We start from the raw sequence: 19,258 nt of genomic DNA, 5'->3' as shown, positions 1-19,258 counted from the left end.
AACTGTGAATGCAACTGCAGCAAAAGGAATCCAAAGTGCACAAAGACATATATTTCATCTGCAAATGGAAAACAGGGTTTTTAAGAATGTAATTCAGAAAGACCAGAGTGCTTTTCTCAGGTTAGAGTTAAGGTGCATTGTTGACAACAGATTAGAGGAAGTTTTGATCAGTATCTAAATTCTGCTACACCTAACCTTGCAAAAGTTTAATGTTGCATCTAGATGCACAATATGGGAAACTGTTTACTCCCAGCACTAACATTCCTCATTTAAATATGAACTTCACAAAAAGTAGCTGAAAAAAAGATGATATTATAGATAGTGATTTGTAGACACAGACATGATATGGGTAAGGTACATGTTATATAAGAGAAATATCAATTAGAAACTCAGCTGGAACAATTTGCTCCACTCGTCAGGATGTTGCAATCCTGATGCCTGCTAACACCACTAAAAAGTCTCTTTACGGCTGGATTTATACTGTAGCTACCAGCCTCAGATTAGTTGCTGCTAATCCCAGTTACCCCTGCTCAGGAGGATATTGCACATACATGATTAAAGTCCTGCCTTCTAAACAATTAACAACAGCTAGATTTAAACAAGATTTGATACCACATTAGGTTTACACTCCACGTGGTTCAAATAAAAGCAGGATGAAACTTCACCCTTTGTTGGGTTTAGCATAACTCCTTTTGTGGAGTGAAATCAGGCCCAGACTCTGGATCAATACTGTAAGTTTAGTGTTGTTGGGAAGCTAAACCTGTAGTATAAATGTATCCTAATGCTACGCATGACTCTGCTCACTGTTTTGCTTTGTTACATTTCTGATATTAGATGTTGGGGTGGATTTTCATCTTTGAGATGGGTAGCGGGAGTTGGGAAATTTCCATGCTTGGCACGCCCGCCTCAGGAGACAGTGCCCACAAAGGCAAGATTTTTCGTTCTGGGAAGGGGAGAGAGGAGAAGGTGCGTAGTGGGACCGGTGTGCATGCTAGAATCAGGCCCCCCGACCCTGGAAAGAGTTCAGAGGAAGCCTCAGGGACTGCTGTGTGCAGGGGCCCACCACAGTGTTTTGGGACTTTGTCCCAGTTATAATAAAAACAGAAAGGCCCTCTAGCCCTCACCTCGTATACCCTCTCACCCCCACACACTCCCCATGCCCCATCCATGCCACCTCATGCCCTCCACCTGCCCTCACCTATCTCCATGCCATGTCCCTCCTCCACCCTCCCACGGCCCCTCATACCCTCCATGCCAAACTATAGCATTTGTATGCCCATTCACCCACTATACACTCTGTTAGCTCAATATTGATCCTTATCTTGTATAAGAATCAATGTTGAGCTAAAAGAACAGGCTGACACACAAATGCAAGGAAAAGCAGAAATACAGCAAACTTTGAGAGCTATAAAAAGTAACAAAGGGATACAAAGAATATAAATCATTGTTATGAGGAAATATAAGAGGTGCAAAAAAAAGTGACAAAAACTTGCAAGGGGTAACGTACAAAGCTAACAGTAGAATCCTTTATACCAGTAAATATATGAAAAGAGGTAAAGGGAAATGTGGGCCATTAAAGATAGATTCAGTTAATAGTTTAATATATAAGGAAATGGCAGACTTGTTAAATGAATACTTTTTCACAGAGAGGAAAAATAAAATACCAGTGGCACACAGGAATGTAAAAGTAGATCAAGAGGAGGAACTTGTGAGATTTAGCCTAAGTAAGAAAATTGAATTGTTGGATTGGAAAACTGCAAATGTCACTCCATTATTTAAGAAAGGAAGGAGAAAAAGTCTGAGAGACTACTGGTTGTGGGGAAATTACTTGAATCATAGGGACAGTTGCAGATCCAAATTTGAAAGTGGCACAAAGTTAGGAGGTACAGTAAGCTGCGGAGATGGGAACAGGAAGTTACAAAGGGAGATAGAGAGAGACAAAGTGAATGTAGAATGTAGAATTGTACAAAAGTATAGCAGATTAGAGTTCAATGTGGGGGAGTGAAAGGCATCCGCTTTGGATTCAAGAAAGACAAATCAGAATATTTTCTTAACCGTGAAAGACTAGGAACTGTGGAGGAACAAAGAGATTTGGATGTCCAGGAACACAGATTATTTAAAGTTAATCCACAGGTATGGAAAGCAATCATAAAGGCTAATGGATGTTGTCCTTTATCGCAAGTAGGCTGAAATACAAAATGGAGGCAGTTATGCATTAGTTGTACAGATGTTTAAACCCTACCTGGAGTACTAAGTTCAGTTTTGGGCATTACATCTCAGGAAAGGCATTCTAGCCTTGAAAGTGGTGCAGTGGAAATTCACCGGGTTTACGAGATTCACCAGAATAATACCAGGGTTTTGAGTTAAATAATGGGGACAGGTTGCATAAATTTGGCTCATATACCCTTGAATATAGTCAGCTGTGAGGTGACCTAATTGTGGTAATTCAAATGTTAAAGGGATTCAATAGAGTAAATGCATAATAACTATTTATTCTGCTTAGGGAATCCAGAAAAAAGGGATCATAATCCTAAAGCTGGAGCTAAGCAATTCAGGAATGGAATGAGGAAGCACCTTTTCACATAAAAAGTGGTGGAAATCTGGAATTCTGACTTGCAAAAGGCTATGGATGCTGGGTCAATTGAAATTTTCAAGACTGAGATTGACAGATTTTTATTAGGTAAAGCTATTAATTGATAAGCCTCAAAGACAGGCAAATGCAGTTGAGCCACAGGTCAGCCAAGATTTAACTGGACAGCAGAACAGGCAGTATGGACTAAGACCTGAACAGAGATGTGTATCGTTGATTTCATATCTAAAATAAGTTGAACTTTTAAGTAGAAAGGTCAGTTGAGACCACTTCAGGTTAAAGAGATTTCACAATGGTAGTTGCTCCTATGACAATAACAGTATCTTGAGTGAGACGATTTCTCTACGCTATGTTTTTTGTTTGTTTTTCTGCATCTATATTCATCGATAATTTAAAGTTCAAAAAGTAGAATGTGTACGCCTGTTAAAAGGACTGTGTGGGCGTATGTGTGGGACTGCATATGTGTGTGTGGGCTTTTAGGAGTGCGTTGGTTTCTATGTGTGGGTTCAAAGAAAAAAAGGTGCATACATGTGGCTTTGTACATTGTCAGCCTACAAATCTACATGCCAGATACAAATTACTTATTGGCAATTTATTTCAACAAATCAATACTGCATAATGACTTTTTGCAGCAGACTATAACTTGATTGTGATATTAAGCAGAAAGAATGGCTACTGATGGGTGGAGGAAGGAAGGCTTAAATGCATTGTAATTTCCATGTAAATCAAGTCTGAACAAGAGTTCATAATCTTAAATTCAGTTAAGTTCCAGTGCAAGTCAACCTGTCCCTTCAATCAAACAGGAAACAGCAGGTTGATAAACAAAATAAGACCACATTAACTATGTCCTTCCTGCACTGAATTTTATTCTAAACTATTTAAGGCAAAAAGATGTATGGGAGGTGGGGAGATCAATGATTTTTAAAAATGTAAAAGAGCAGGCATAAGATATCACATTCAAGAAGATTTCCTGAGTTTTTAGGTTCAAGGAAAACAACACTTCTTTAAGCAAACTCTCCAGATAAACCTCCAACTTGAAAATAAGTAAGGATTCTCAAACAAAGTACAGCTTAAAGGATATGCAGCAAATCACACCAGCCACATCTAAAGGTCAGTCAGAACAAGATATTTTGATAAGGAGCTTCCTTTTGCAATAAACACCCAAAGAAAACAGATTCCTCAGACCCTCTCTTTACAAAACAGCAAAACAAAAAAATTAAAATAAAATATTAAATAATTAATGGACAGAATTCTAATATTGCTGACCACAATCATTGGCCAATTTTCACATCCACTTCACACAATCATGGTAAAGGCTTGCGCAAAATTAATTTTGTTTATTAAATAAATAACTCTTCTAAAAATAATTATTTGTCGGTTCTTAACATAGTGGAGCAGTTTGTGACCCTGCCAGTCTACCAAATTTGTAAAGAAACTATTTGATAAGTTGAGGATAACATAGAGGTGGCAAATACAGATTTCTATAGAAAGACTTGTAATTTGTGACCAACGTTCATGATTGATTTATAATTTCTGCCAATGAAAAAAACTATATTGTATTCCTCTTTGTGAAAGAAAGACAAAAGAAAGAAAGACTTGTATTTAAACAGCACCTTTCATGACCATCGAATGTAGCAAAGTGTTTTAAAGTCAATGAAGTACTTTTGAAGTGTAGTCACTGTTGTAGTGTGGGTAATGCAGCAGCCAATTCACACACAGCAACTCCCACAAACAGCAATGTGATGATTACCTGATAATCTGTTTTTGCGATGATAAATATCAGTCAGGACATCAGGGATAACTACCCTACTCTTCTTCAAAATAGAGCCATGGGATTTTTTATGTCCACCTGACAGAGTTGAGGGGGTCTCACTTTAACGTTTCATCTGAGAGATGGAGTCCAACAGTGCATCACTCCCTCAGTACTGCACTGGTGCATCAGCTTTGATTTTTGTGCTCAAGGCCTGGAATGGGACTTAAACCCACAATCTTCTGGCTCAGTGGTTAGAGTGCTACCCACTGAATCACAGCTGACACACACATGGCATTTAGATACCAAATACAGCTTACTTTGAACATATTTATTTTCATATTTGTAAGTCACTGAATGTGCAGCTCTTTTTAAAAATCCAGATAAATATTTTGTTTATAAACAAACAAAAAAGGCATTGGAAAGTCATAGCATTTGAAAAAGAAAAGGTAGGGTGACATTTCTGGTAAATTAGCTCCAAAACATTAATTCATCCATCACTTCCAGAAGACTGACCTCCCGTGCATTTTCAGTCATTATTGCTTTTTTATTTCAGATATCCAACATCAATGATTTTCCTTTTATCTTATTGTTTGTCTGGATGGGGTGTGTGTTATAAAAGAGTAACTCTCAAACATATATCTAAATGTGCTAAGAATCCCTGCAAACAAGTGTTGTTACAGCTAAAATATTAATCTAATTTGCAACAAACAAAAAAGGACCGTCTAGTTGTCTAAACTGTCAGTTATATTCTTGCACTTTCGGGCAACAATTAACTATACCTACTTTACATAAAAAAACTGCCTCTTCAGATCCACTCAGTGGCTGACACTATACTTACTGGGTCTTGCACAATCAGCAGTTAATAAACTCTAAGGCCAGGATATTGAGTTCGGCAAGCAGGGGGCAGGACCCGCTCACTGATACATAAAATGACGCGGGAAGAACTCCCAATGTCACCCAGTGTCATTTCAATTTTCAGGTCAGTGGTGACGCAGCTGTATCAGCTGTGCGCCTGCCAACCTGTCAACAGCCAATTGAGGCCATTTAAAAACTAATTCAAACAATTAATGGACCTTAAGGTTGGCGGGCAGGCCGGGAGCCCTGGCGGGCTTCAGAAAAAGCATGAAACCTCATCCACGGGCGGGATGAGGTTTCATGTAGGTTTGTAAAAATTTAATAAAAGTTTACTTAAAAGTGATGGACATGTCCCAATTCATGTGACAGTGTCACATGAGGGGACATGTCAAGGAAATTTCATTTTTGTACATTGACCATTTGGCACCGATCTCCCTGAGGCAGCACTTAGCCTCAGGGAGATGAGTGCGCTCTTTTGCGCGCATGCATGAAAGAATGCACTCTTGGCTGAGGGAATTCCCCCCCCCCACAGGGAGTGCATGGCGCTTCCTGGCGGATGTCACGCTTGGCGGGCCTTAATTGGCCTGCCCATGTAAAATAGTGGCACGCACCCACTTGGGGGCACCGATCAGAGGCGTGCCTGCACGCGCCCGCTCCTGCACTCCCCCCTCACCCCCCCACCCCCCAACACCCCCACCCCCCGTGACAGGGGGAAAATTCTTCCCTAAATAATCTTTGAAGAAATATATTTACATAAAAGTTACAAGACTAGAAAAGAGTGAAACCTCACAATATTATTGCATAATAATAAAGGCAAAGCTCTGAAGAAGAGTTGTACTGACTTGAAACTTTAACTGTTCCTCTCTCCACAGATGCTGCCAGGCCTGCTGAGTATTTCCAGCATTTTTAGTTTTTAATTATACAACATTTTTGCAACTTAGTTTACTGCTAAAACATTTTGCAACTTTTTGTACTGAGCTCTCAACTCTCAAATTATTTTTTAGAAAGGAATTTTACTCATCTCAGTTGGGATGGCCACACGGATAACTTGGACCAGGAAGAGAAAAATAAATTCACTGACCATTATACAGCTACTCTATTATGAAAATGCATTTCCATAAGAGTTGGAACAAGTTTTGGTTCAGCTCTGAGTTCCTGCACAGTCCAGTTACACTGGTACTCACAGGCTCAGCACATAGGTGAAAAATGACTATTGACAGTGATACTGGAGGTAAACTGGCACCTGTGGAAACTTCCCCATACACCAACTGCTGTTTTTAGTAATTAACATAGACATGAATGAGCGTTTCAGCAACAGGTGAGCAGAGGTGGAAATAAGCAGTCTTACTGATGCCTGTGGTATATGGTCAGAAGTTGATCTCAAGATCAAATATGACAGCAGAGGTGCAAACAGCCAGGTTCAGCTTCAGCTTCAGGGAGAGGGATAGAGTCAATGGCGAGGGAGCAGAGTTTGTGGTAAGGACCGAAGACAATGGCTTTAGTCTTTCCAAGATTTATTTGGGAAAAATTTCTGCTCATCTAGTATTGGATGTCGAACAATGTGTGTAACAATTTAGAGACAGTGGAGGGGTCTAGAGAGGTAGCGATGATGTAAAGCTGGTTTTCATCAAAATACATGTGGAAAATGACATGTTTTCAGGTGATGTCACCAAGAAGCAGCATGTAGATGAAAAATAGGAGGGGGGGGCAAAGGATAGATCGTTGGGATACCACAGGTAATAGTATGGGAGCAAGAATAGAAGCCATTGCAGGTGATTCTCTAGCCAAGAAACCAAGTGAGTGCAGGTAGACGACAGTGGAGAGGTGTTGGAGGGGGATGGTGAGATCAACCATGTCAAAGGCTGCAGACAGGTTGAGAAGGACAGGGAGGGAAAGTTTACCTATGTCACAGTCAAAAAGTATGTAATTTGTGACTGAAAAGAGCCATTTTGGTATTGTGACAGGGGCAGAAACCTCATTGGAGTATTCAAACATGGAGTTCGAGGACATGATTTCTTTATTGAAAAGGTAACAACTCATGCGGCTTTTGTAATTCTTACCTCTTGGTTTTGGCGGGCAGCAGGTTTTCAGTTGGAAACTTACGTCCTCGGTTTTAAGAATCTGACCTTTGAGATGACTCATGAGCTCCTTAAGGTTTGTGAAGTAGCTGTCAGAGCCATGCAGCTTGTAACCAGAATCCTTACTCACTTCAATCTGAAAGTTCTTGTACTGTTTTGTTGGTCTGGAGCTATTGCCTCCATCACAGAAGTCAATGCACTTGAAGAAAACAATTGAATTTTGTGATTAATTAGGTGGTTATTGCCATCTATTTTGTTAAGAGGAAAAGAAGGGGGAGGTAAGTTACTTCCTGTGCAAAGTACTTACTTCACTCTCTCTTAACTCACTGTATTTGATATATAGTACAAATATCCTTGAGATTTTTAGCCCCAGTGAGACCAGTATTAAACGTTACCTCTTCCCTTTAAATCACTCAGGTGAAGAAGTTTACAGGGACCACTGTCTATATCCACCAGCAACTCTACTGACCTTAGGGAGATCCCAACCAAACCAATGTTCCTCAAGGTCCCCCTCCCCTCTGGCAAAAAAAGGTACAATAGTTGGACACTGCTGTCAGTTGGGTAGCGGATTTTTTGTGACCCATCAGTCTAAAAACTGAAACATCACCACTCAATAAACAAGGTGGTGGTTGTTTTACAAATGGATGCTTTAACATTTTTCCTGTATGTGGGGTCCTTTGCAAATATTGACCTATTCCTGAAACTTCCCAAATTTCTAAAAATATTGCCACTTAAGTTGCCTGTTGGCATTCATTAAGGAGGCTGCATGACATTTTGGTAGCTAGCACTTGACCTAATGCCCCCTCCTATCAGCGACCAGCTGATTGGGAGTAAACTAGTTATTGCTGAGGATTTCAAGTACTACTCAAAGGTATATCACCGTTTACTGTTAACTTGATACTGGAGGTTTGAAAAGGACTTTTGAAACAGAAATTTGGGCAGTTCCAAGAACATTGGGAGACAATTTGGAACACTTTGCCAAGACTTTACTAACCCTCCATCAACATTTCTTCTAGAAATTATCTGACAACTTCACCTAAAAAAGAGTAAGTGCTGTGCTACTCTACCTTACAGAAGTCACCAGGAGAAAGGGAATACTCGGTTATCAGCATCTTACTAGCGATCCTTCCTTAGTCTGCAGGACAAATGGGAGGACATGAAGCCAGGTAGAGCCGTATCAGTTGGTGCTGAAGAGGGGGACAGGAGGACAAGGCGGACTCCTTCCCTGCTGCAGGTACAGGATATACATCCCTCATCCTCTAGACCTCCTCCACCAGGATCTCCTGTGCTGAATCTGAGAAACCGCACCCTCTCACTCCGTCCCTAAGCCATCCTCAAACATGTCACCATGTTTCAGCCAGCGCACTCCACATCTTCAGTGGAAGTGGATGTGTGGGGCCCACATATACTGCGTCCAAAAATAATATCTGATCAGCCTGAGTGCTAAACCTGCAGCTGACTGTTTCAGTACCTCCCAGCAAGTTCAGGTCATGGTAATCAGCAATTAGAATCAATATTGTGGGTTAAAACCAGACTTTCAAACAGGAGTATTTTGTTAACACAGCACCCATTTAGTGCCTGATTTCACCCAATATTTCCCCTTATTGCTACTTCATTCAGTAATTAGAGGTGCTAGCACACTGAATGCCTTATGTAGCTGTGAAGTGGCCTTTTTGAGTCACAGTGATACAAGACAAGATTTGGATTTTTACTAGCTATACAAAACCACCTGAAAGAAGTGCTCGCAAAACAGCAGTACTACCCATCTGGAAGCAGTATAAAATTTACGCCCAGATTTTTGCCTCAAAAATAGCAGAAACAGCCATAAATCCTAAGTCCTGCCCCCAAACATGGCACTTCCTATTTTTGCGGGGGCAGGACTGGAGTCGGGCTGGGGTTCACGTATGCATGTTTTACGGAGGCAGCTGGCCATTCAAATCTCCAGCTGCCTCCACTGAATTTTGGTTGACCGGGTGTGTGAAACCCAGATTAGACCAGCTAAGAGCTGGGTGGATTCGTTTTGATAGCCAGGATAACCCTTTGGAGAGGTAAAGTATCCCTTTGGGATTGTTAAAAGTAAACATGGTTGTGTAAAAAATGCCAAAGTGTCAAAGCTGTCAATGGATTTAACTCTGCTGGGCTTTAAATTTAAAAGCAAGTCTGGAGTTCAAAAGAAATCAGTGCTTGATATTTCATTCTATCTGTTGACATAAGCCTGAGTTCGATCGTTATACGATTTGTGCTGGAATGAACTGGAATTTACAAACTAACATTATCAGTGGGTTACCTGTTAAGTTAGCAGTTTGATTGACAGAGTCAAATGGTTATAGAATAGAAATGTTTGTTTTAATGAGAGATTAGTTGAAGGTATTTTTTTTTTTAAAAGTGAGTGTTTTTTTGTTTAAAATAGTGATGTCAACAATAGACACATTTTATGTCAGTGTGGCTTCAGAGGTTTACCCATGATGAATACTAGGTGATTTGGCAAGGAGGGGATAAGGGATAAGGGTGATGTCTGGGGTTGGCACTATGCTGGCATAGGGGTTATAAAGAGCCATGGGGATGCAGGACATGAAGTGGCATAGGTTGGCATGGATGAACATGGGGAATGTGTAGGGGGTGAGGAGTGAGGGCTATTTTTTGTTTTAATCGGTTTTTTATTGAATTCAACTAAGTGCTGGAGTATAGAGGCAGGCCTTCTGCCCAGCCAGCCTCCGCACCCACTCTGCGGGCAGCGGACCGAACTTCTAATCCAGCTTGCCCCCCCAAAACGAAAATTGGAACTGCGAGCTGCCATTTTTAAAGGCAGAGCCGGGAATCCTCCCTTCTCTTTGCAGCTGGCCTGGGAGTGAAAATCTGGGCCTTAACTTATGAATCAAGATTGTAAAAAAATCAGGAGTCTGTTGCCTTACCTGTAAGTTACTAATGCTAGAAAAAGAAGCCTGTCACCTTTTTTAACCCTTGAAACTCCACCAGCAGATAGGGGCCAGAGAGCAGAGTTGTTTGCAATGCGACGAAGCTCAGATGTGTAAAGTTCTACCCTTTAAAAGCAATTGCAGCTCCTATTAAAATGAATGGTGGCAGCATGGTGCAAGTGATTTCTCTCTGACAGGAACACCACCACTGCAGGTCTGGACAGAAAGAACTTCATAACCCCATGGCCTGGATTTGAATCTTTCAAAATGGTGGTTGGGACCCCAATACTGAAGTCCTGTCCCCATTTGCAGCAGATCCCATTTTTGCCAGTGGGGGAAAGGTGATCCAGACATGAGGAAAACCCAATCTCAGCTGGACCATTTGAACTCAGTGCACGGAGTTCAGGCAGACCCCATTTTCACTTTAGCAAAGGTCTTAAGCCTGTGTGGGAGTTAGGAAATTTTAGAGTAGACATGAATGTTCTTGGAGGGTGGAGAAGATCTGTAGAACTGTCAAGCTATAAAGTTATTTAAATCTACACCACTTTAGAAATTAAAACAGCCTGCCTGTGTCAGTGAGAGGTAAAAACAAACTCAAGCTGTGGAATTATTTAAAAGCCCAAGGTTTTAAAAATTAAAAAAGGCTGCCTACGTCAGTGAGGGGTAAGAAAAAACTGAAGCTGTGAAGTTATTTAGCTCCCCAGCCCTTCAAAGAATGAAAAAAATAGGCTGGCTGTGTCAGTGAGAGGTAAAACAAATCTGGTCTAGGGGTTACAATAGCTGCTAGTTGACATTACCCTAAGGGCTATCATTATGTCATTCTTAATGCTTGGCTGTTTTCCACAACCTATAATTATCCCAGCATGGGGTCTTAAATTCATAGTTTGATTGACAGCTCAAAGAGGCTATAAAAGGATTAGCTATCTTTGATGTGGGGTTATGAATATAAGTCTGTTGTTTATAAGGGATTAAGTACTTTATGGGAATTAAAAGTTTTGAATGGACTTTCATAAATTATTTTTTTTAATATAGTGAAAACTCTAATAGATATTTAGACCTTTATTTTATCTCAACATGGCTCCTGAGGTCTGCCCATGGTGGTTACTGGGTGATTAGGCATGGAGGGTGTAAGCAAAGGGTGGTGGATGAGTTGGCAATGGGTGCTACAAGAGATCGTGGGTTGGCATGGAGGGTATGAGGACCCATGGATTAGGATGGAGGAATGAGTTAGCATAGAGCTTATGAGGGCCAATAGAGATGAGTGGAAGGCATGAGCTGGCATAGAGGGTATGAGAGCTCATGGGAGTGGGTGGGGACATGAATTGGCATAGACATAGGAGGGCCCATGCGGATGTAGATGACTGACATTAGTTGGCAGTGGCATAAAAGGGATCAATGGGGCATGACTGTGGAGAATGAGTTGGCATGGGTGAAGCATGGGAGTGGGTGGGTATTTGAGGGCTAGAGGACTCATTCTGCCCCCTCGGAAGTGAAAATCAAGGCCCATGTCTCTGCTGGGATTGGAAATTTGATTTGCTTTTTAAAAATAAGAAAATAACGTGGGCAAAAGGGAGTACCTTTATATACAAATTACAATCCCTAAATTTTTCTTCTTCTGTAACAGGGGGCAGGGAGAAACAAGATAAATTAATTGTTCAAAAAAGCACTCTCAATCATTACCTCAGTGGTTCCATTGCATGCAACTGTCATGAGGATGTGGTTGAAATCTGTACAGCTCCAACGTAACACGTACATGCCATCCTCGTTGCCTTCGTGTTTCAACTTGTTGATAGCATATTCAGTACTGATAAGAGCAATTTGTGAAAAGGTCACAATTATGGCCTGCATTTATTAATGTTATGAGGAAAGGTTAAAAAGTTAGGCTTGCTTTTTTTGGAAAATAGGAGACATAAATTGACCAAATTGAAGTTTCAAAATGATATGATATTAGCAAAGGACTCAATCAAAAATTAGGAAGATAAGTACAGTGCTTTTACGTAACAAGAGCTGTTGATCAAATTATCAGAAGCGGCCATTAAAATAGTCAGTAAAATGGAGTTGAGCACCGCAGATGTTTTTCTGAAGAACAAAGAGATTGAGACCTTTTGCAACTTTGGCACCCTGTTCAATCCTGACATAGCTTCAGATCCCTCACCACAAAGCCTGCTTCACTCCTGTAACATTGTCTGCCACTACCCCTACCTCTGCCCTTCCACAACTAATAAGCATCTTTACCACCTCTAGACTTGATTATTCCAGTGCTCTCCTTGCTGGCCTACCTTCCTCCACAATCCAGAAATTTTAACGTGCAAAGCTCTGCTTCATACATTTAGCCCCATACTAAGTTCTTCTCACTCATCACCCCTGAACTCACTAACCTACAGTGGCTCCTTGTTTCCCAACATTAAAATCTTCATACTTATCTTCAGTTCATTTCACGTTATCTTCTCCAGCCCTTTACCAGTCAGCTCCTCCTTTGACTATTCCTCTGACTATGGTATTTTGTAAATTGCCTCTATTCATCCCTCCATTAGCAGCAGAGCCATTAACTGCAGGTCCTACTCTCGAATTCCACCTCTCCCAACCCCCAAAATCTAGGTCCCTCTACCTTTAAAAATCTCAAACCATCTCTTCAAGCAACCACTCCCTTCTTACTTTTCCTTACGCCTAGCTGTGATGAACCTGGGGACATTTTTTATACTGTAGGTGCTATATAGATTTAAGTTATTGTTGTTGCTGTGGTAAATAGAATTTCTCTGTATTTGACATATAAATAAAGTATATAATTCTTAAAAATAAATCTCAAGGAGGGAGGAAAGTAATTCCAACATCGGAAAACAGATTGGCTACTTGACGTTTTTACTGGATGCACATCTGCCATTCTTCTGTTGAACATTTTCAAGTTTCACATAGTCAAAAGTGCTGCTGATATTATAAGCTCCAGGTGTTTTACAAATCAGGATCTGTGATTGAAGAGCCAAGGCCATAGTATAGTGTACCATCAAGTTTGAAAAGAATGGGGGAGAAAGCAACGGAAATGAGGTAATACTGATTAGGTGATATCAAACTTGGATGTTAAAAGCCCTAAGATTTTAAGAAGGCTGAGAAGTTCAGTCAATTTTCTTTTGAACATCGTGAAGCTGGAGACAGGAGGAAGAACATGCAGAACAGTGAAATTACAGCTTAGGGGAAAATGGAGAAGATTGCGACTGGTGTTTGTGCAACATTGGGTGTGGGGACACTTAAACAGAAGGATTTGTTCAGCTCAACACAATCACACTCCTTAGGCCAGTTACATTTTTAGTTTGGTTACCAAATTATGGACCGAAAGTTAAAATAATTCTAAAGTTTTTACACGATACACGGAAAAAGGAGAGAATTGTATATTTTTTAAAATTCCAGTTTACCGTATAGGTCCATGGCAGCCATTTTTTATGTTGTGTACGACTAAAGGAGGAGCCACTTCCGTGCACAGGTAGTGATGGGCATCTACCGTTAATCGAAAGTAGCCGTCAATCAAGGATACCATGGAAAGAGCTTCTTCATAGGAAGATAGCTTGAGCTCCTAAAACACAAAAAACATTAAATTCAGAAAGTTTTTAATATGCTTCATATCAAGGTTGCATTTTACCATTGCAAGTATGGTGTTGACAAGTTCACAAGTCACAAGTTTTTTTTTAGCCAGTGTGAAAAAATGGGGAATCTACATTGAAACTGGTTTCTCATTATTGTAATGAAGTTTGATAACTGAAATGAGTTCTTTTGTGCTGAGCAAGTTGAAAACCATTAAAAAACCAATCAGTTATTTTCTTCTAGTGTGGTTAAACACACCGTTTGGAATTGAATCTGAATCCTGTCTGTAATAAGTTACCTAATCTCAGTTGTGATGACAGTGGAGCGCTAAGGTTGGCCTTTGCACCACTGTGATTAAAAAGGGAAAGATGCAGCCAGAGTTCATGTTCCTGATTGCTATCAAGTGACCCTTGCATCTATGCATCTGTGGGCAGGTTTGAGCTCAGCTGCAATAGCTTATTGGTAGCCTGTCAACCTTTACTTCCCTGTTGTTGATGTATACAAATGCTGAATGGTCTTTTATCAAATTTCTTTCCCTGCCTTTTTAATGGAGGCACTAACCCATTTATTTTATGCAGTCTAATGCTTTTGGTAAAATAACAGATTGGAGAATTGGAACAAATGTATTAAGCATTCCCACTCTAACATCATCAACAGTAATTTCTATCCTTAGTTGTCTAAGTTCACACATGAAAAATGATTTAGCTGAGGAACTCAAAGCTGGATGGTACCTTTTGATGCTCAGTATCAGCAACTGCACAGGAGAAGGGGAGGAAAAGTGGAGTCTGAAGCTATTTTTCTTGTTACATGTCCCATGTATCAGACTCAATTTCCACAACTAACTTGCAAGAGTTGGAAAAATGTAATATTTACAACAGAACTGCCTGAAGCACACCTTGAAACCAATGGTATTGTCATACTTGGTTAAGTTCAACTTTGGTGGGAGTGCAAAATGGGTGCTTGTGGATCGGCTGCATGTGGTGCATTAGGCCTGATTCTCCTTTCTACTGCTCATCAGGACGGAAAATGAGAAAAACTAGATAATAAGCAGCTGGTGGTGGGTGGTGGTAAAGGCATTTTGGGAAGAAGTGTTAATGAAGGTAGTGCAGTGGATGTTGTGTACATGGATTTTAGCAAGGCATTTGACAAGGTCCCACATGGCAGATTGGCCAGGAAAGTAAAAGCCAATGGGATTCAGGGTAATGTGGCAAACTGGATAAAAGGTTGGCTTTGTAACAGGAAACAAAGGGTAATGGTTGATGGATGCCCTTGCGAATGGAAAGTTGTCTCAAATGGTGTTCCACAGGGCTCGGTGTTGGGACCCTTGCTGTTTGTGTTATATATTAACGATTTGGACGTGAATGCGGGGGTCACAATTGGGAAATTTGCAGATGACACAAAGATTGGCCGAGTAGTGGATAGTGTAGAGGATAGTCATAATCTCCAAAATGATATAGATGGGTTGGTGGAGTGGGCGGTAAAGTGGCAGATGGATTTTAACATAGAGAAGTGTGAGGTCATACATTTAGGGAGGTCAAACAGTTACAGGGATTAGACAATAAATGGGAATATACTAAGAGGGGTAGATGAAGTGAGAGATCTTGGCGTACAAGTACACAGGTCCCTGAAGGCAGCAGTTCAAGTAGACAAGGTTGTAAAGAAGGCATATGGAATGTTGTCCTTCACTGGCAGAGGTATAGAATATAAAAGTAAGGATATAATGTTGGAATTGTATAAAACACTGGTGAGGCCACAACTGGAGTATTATGTGCAGTTCTGGTCACCACATTACAGGAAGGACGTAATAGCTCTGGAGAGAGTGCAGAGGAGGTTTACAAGAATGTTGCCAGGGTTAGAAAAGTGTAGCTATGAGGAGAGATTGGATAGGTTGGAGTTATTTTCCTTAGAACAAAGAAGGCTGAGAGGTGACTTGATTGAGGTGTACAAAATTATGAGAGGAATAGATAGAGTGGACAGAATGAAATTGTTTCCCTTGATGGAGAATTCTAGAACCAGGGGACATAGATTCAAGATAAGTGGCAGAAGGTGTAAGGGGGAATATGAGGAATAACTTTTTTACACAGAGGGTAGTGGGTGTCTGGAATTTGCTGCCCAAGTTGGTGGTAGAGGCAGAAACTCTAAACTCTTTTAAAAAGTACCTGGATCTGCACCTAAAGTGCTGTAAGCTGCAGGGCTATGGGCTGGTTGCAGGAAGGTGGGATTAGAAAGGGTACCTGGGTGTCCTCGGGCTGGCATGGACAAAATGGGCTGAATGGCCTCCTTCTGTGCTGTAACTTTTCTATGGTTCTATGGAAAAGTGGCCAGGTTTGGAGGAACACAGAATTCTCAGAGGAATGTGGTGCTGGAGGTTACAGAAATGGAGAGAGGCTGAGGCACCGTGACGAGATTTGTACATGACAACGAAAACTTTAAATTAGAGGTATTGGGGTTGCAGGAGCTAATGTAGACTGCTGAGCACAGAAGTAATTGGCAAGCAGGATTTGGTGCAGGACAGGATATGGGCAGCAAAGTTTTGAGGTGAACTGAACTATATGGAGGGTGAAGGATAGGAAACCTGCTGTGAGAATATTGGAATATTTAAGTCCAGGGAGTGACACTGCATGAAGATTTTAGCAACGGATGAACTTAGACAGGGGTGGAGACAGGTGATGCTACAGAGAAGGAAGTAGGAAGTCTTTGCAGTGGAGAGCACATGCAGAAGTTCGACACGGAGTCATATAGGATGGTGAGGTTGCAAACAATTGGCTTCAACTTGGGATAGTAGCCAGGAAGGGGATGGAGTAGCTGCCACGCATACAGATTTTATGTGGGAACTGAAGCTTCAGTCTTTGCAATTTTTAACAGGAGGAAACTGCAAAGTATCTAAAGACGAATATTAGACAAGTCGGCAGAGAACTTAGGCAGTGGAAGGCCCTAGAGAGGTGATGCAAAAGTAGAAAAGTAGTCCTTAGTGTATGTGGTCTTCAGGTGATGTTGCCAAGAGGCAGCATGTAGATGAAGAATAGGAGGATCCAAGGAGAGATCCATGGGGGAATCTAGAGGTAATAGTACAGGGCAGGAAGATGAGCCACTGCTGTAGATGCTCTGACTATGGGATCAGTATAAGACAGTCCCACTCTGCTAGACAACAGAGGAAACCTGTTGAAGGAGAGTGAATTGTACCAAAGGTTGCAGAGGTCAAGAAGGATAAGGAGGAATAGTGCACCATGGTTATAGCTACCGATAATGTCATTAGGGACTGCTGCAGGCAGTATAAAACATTTCACATTGATGCAAGTCTTGAAGGAAGTCTTTTGGAGGCTGACAGGGCAGAGTAGAGAGAGGTTTACTCTGGAAGCAGTTGCCAGTTGACAAAAATGGCAATATGCTTCATAGCCCAATTTGGAACTTTCTCAACTTTGATGAACATGAAATTCACCTGAAACTTAAACAAAAAACTATTTATCCCCTTTCATTCTGAATTTGGCAGGTTTGGCTGTGAAAATCTTTTACAGATTACTCATCAGCACTTAGCAGCTTGCTCAAAATCCAAACAACTATCCTTCCATTAACAGCATTAAAACTCAAGCACATTAAGTACAGTGCTAGGATCATGTCTCTCTTCGTAACTGGCAGCTCTAACATTTACTCATTAAACATAGTGGGATGAAGTGCCCTTACTGGCAATATATATTCACCTTTTCCTAATTCCACCTCCCTGATAAAATGTAACGGTAAAAGGATTTAATACATAATAACTTTAGAACATTGAACAGGAATAGGCCTGTGAAAGCTTCGAGCCTCTTCTGCCATTAAATTAGATCATGGCTAGCCTGTACGCAACATCATTTGCTTCATATCCCTTGATAGCCTAAATGATTCTTTTTTGCTCGAGATTATTATGCAGTGATCTCTACTGGAGAAGTTCATGTCTGAAAGTTGTTTAAAAATAGAATAAAATTTGGCTGCAAGATTTAACCCGTCCTCACCCTGCTCCCTTGTCTCATAAATAATGTTGCTTGGGTACTTCATCGGAGAATGACTGATGGTCACAGAACTGTAACCCATCAAGGGTCAATATGATGGGAAGAAAACCAATGGATAATGAAATAACCTACCAATTTTTTGTTGTCTTGTTTATTGATGATGACAGTGGAGTCCTTTATGACAATATGCGTGATTTCGTAAAAGTCAGAAAATAGGTTCCAGCTCTCAGTTTGAACATTTTTGCTTTCACCAGTCTTAGAGTTTTTGCTGCCATTCTTGCTCTTCTTCAATTTATTCTTCTCTTTCAAATTCACTGTAGACTTAAATAGGGAGAAGAAAAGCAATGTTACAAAACATCTAAACTGAGGAGATGTGTTGATGGTTTTAGATCTTAGGGCTTACTACAGAATTGATCATTCTGACAAAATAGGAAAATATAGTTGACTGCTCAATTGGGACCAACTCATAATACTTCAATATAATAATTATTTGTGGGATGGTCTGTATTTGGACCACATCCACTGAACATGTCTTCCAGCACTGGTCTTGAGTTAGCTGGTAGAAAGCATGTGACACCTCTCCCTTTCCAAATTTCACTTCCTCTTAGAGGGAGTTCAGCTTTATTAGTTCTAGAAACCAGGAAGTGTTTATGGAGAACTTTTGTCAGAAAATAAATCCGTGAAGTACATACAGTTCATGATCACAATGATTGAACATATTAAAGCACTCTCTATCCTCTTCATAAGTTTAGTCAAATCTAAACTTTCTCTAAATTTTCCTTCTAAGCTTGAGTCTGTGTACACAATTCTGGAGTTTCTGGCAATCTTAAACATATTTTCGGAGTTCAATTCATCTAATCCTTTAGGGGTTTTGAATAATTGAATAATATATGCTTTGAACCTTCTCTTCTCCAGAGCAAACAATCCTAGGTCCTCCAAACGTTCGTGATACCTCAGCTACCTTAACCTTAGTATCAGGTTGGTTCCTTTTTTCTGTTCCTTCTAAATGCCTGATCAACTTGCTATAATTGTGCACGTTGTCCAGGTTCGTATTTCTGTGACTTGTATTTTACTGTTTTAACTATAAAGTTCAACATTACATTTGTTTTTTGATTGCCACTCTGCATTGGTTGGACATGTTAAGCACTGAATGGACTAAGACAACTTCATCTTCAGCTACTTCAGTAGCATTCATCGAGTATCTGCATTTGTTTATTTTTTGGAAGAAAAATAATGCAATGTGAATGATGGAAGAAATTGGCTACAGAATTTCAGGGAGGGCAGGAAGGAGAATGGCAGCTTTGACCAAGATAGAGTGAATAGGGAGAGTGCCACGTGAATCCTGGGAAGAACAGAAATAGGGAAGAGTGCTAGCTTGAAAGGGAAGATGAAGCACAACCAAGTTAAAGGAGCACAGGAGTGCTAAATTGAACTTTAGGCAAGAGATAGAAAAGAGTTCCAGCATGAACTGGGGAGAGAAGGATGGTTGGAGAAAGGAGTGTCTGAGG

At 40.6% G+C, this 19,258-nt stretch overlaps 1 protein-coding gene across 4 annotated transcripts in view; it reads right to left on the bottom strand.

The window, feature by feature from the left end:
* The window catches only part of jak1 (Janus kinase 1), a 177,723-nt gene that overhangs the window by 30,612 nt on the left and 127,853 nt on the right, over positions 1-19,258 (bottom strand). For all 4 annotated transcript variants that reach the window (XM_078561303.1, XM_078561305.1, XM_078561304.1 and 1 more), the window contains 4 exons: positions 17,883-18,071; positions 13,599-13,756; positions 11,872-11,995; positions 7,259-7,475 (listed from right to left, as the gene is read on the bottom strand). In XM_078561303.1, the coding sequence (XP_078417429.1) occupies positions 7,259-7,475; positions 11,872-11,995; positions 13,599-13,756; positions 17,883-18,071 (688 nt within the window). The remainder of the gene's footprint in view (positions 1-7,258; positions 7,476-11,871; positions 11,996-13,598; positions 13,757-17,882; positions 18,072-19,258) is intronic.

This window comes from Cetorhinus maximus, chromosome 17 (genome assembly GCF_964194155.1).
Source record: "Cetorhinus maximus chromosome 17, sCetMax3.hap1.1, whole genome shotgun sequence".
In the NCBI taxonomy this organism is placed as follows: Eukaryota; Metazoa; Chordata; class Chondrichthyes; order Lamniformes; family Cetorhinidae; genus Cetorhinus; species Cetorhinus maximus.
This window is presented reverse-complemented; position numbering and strand designations above follow the sequence as displayed.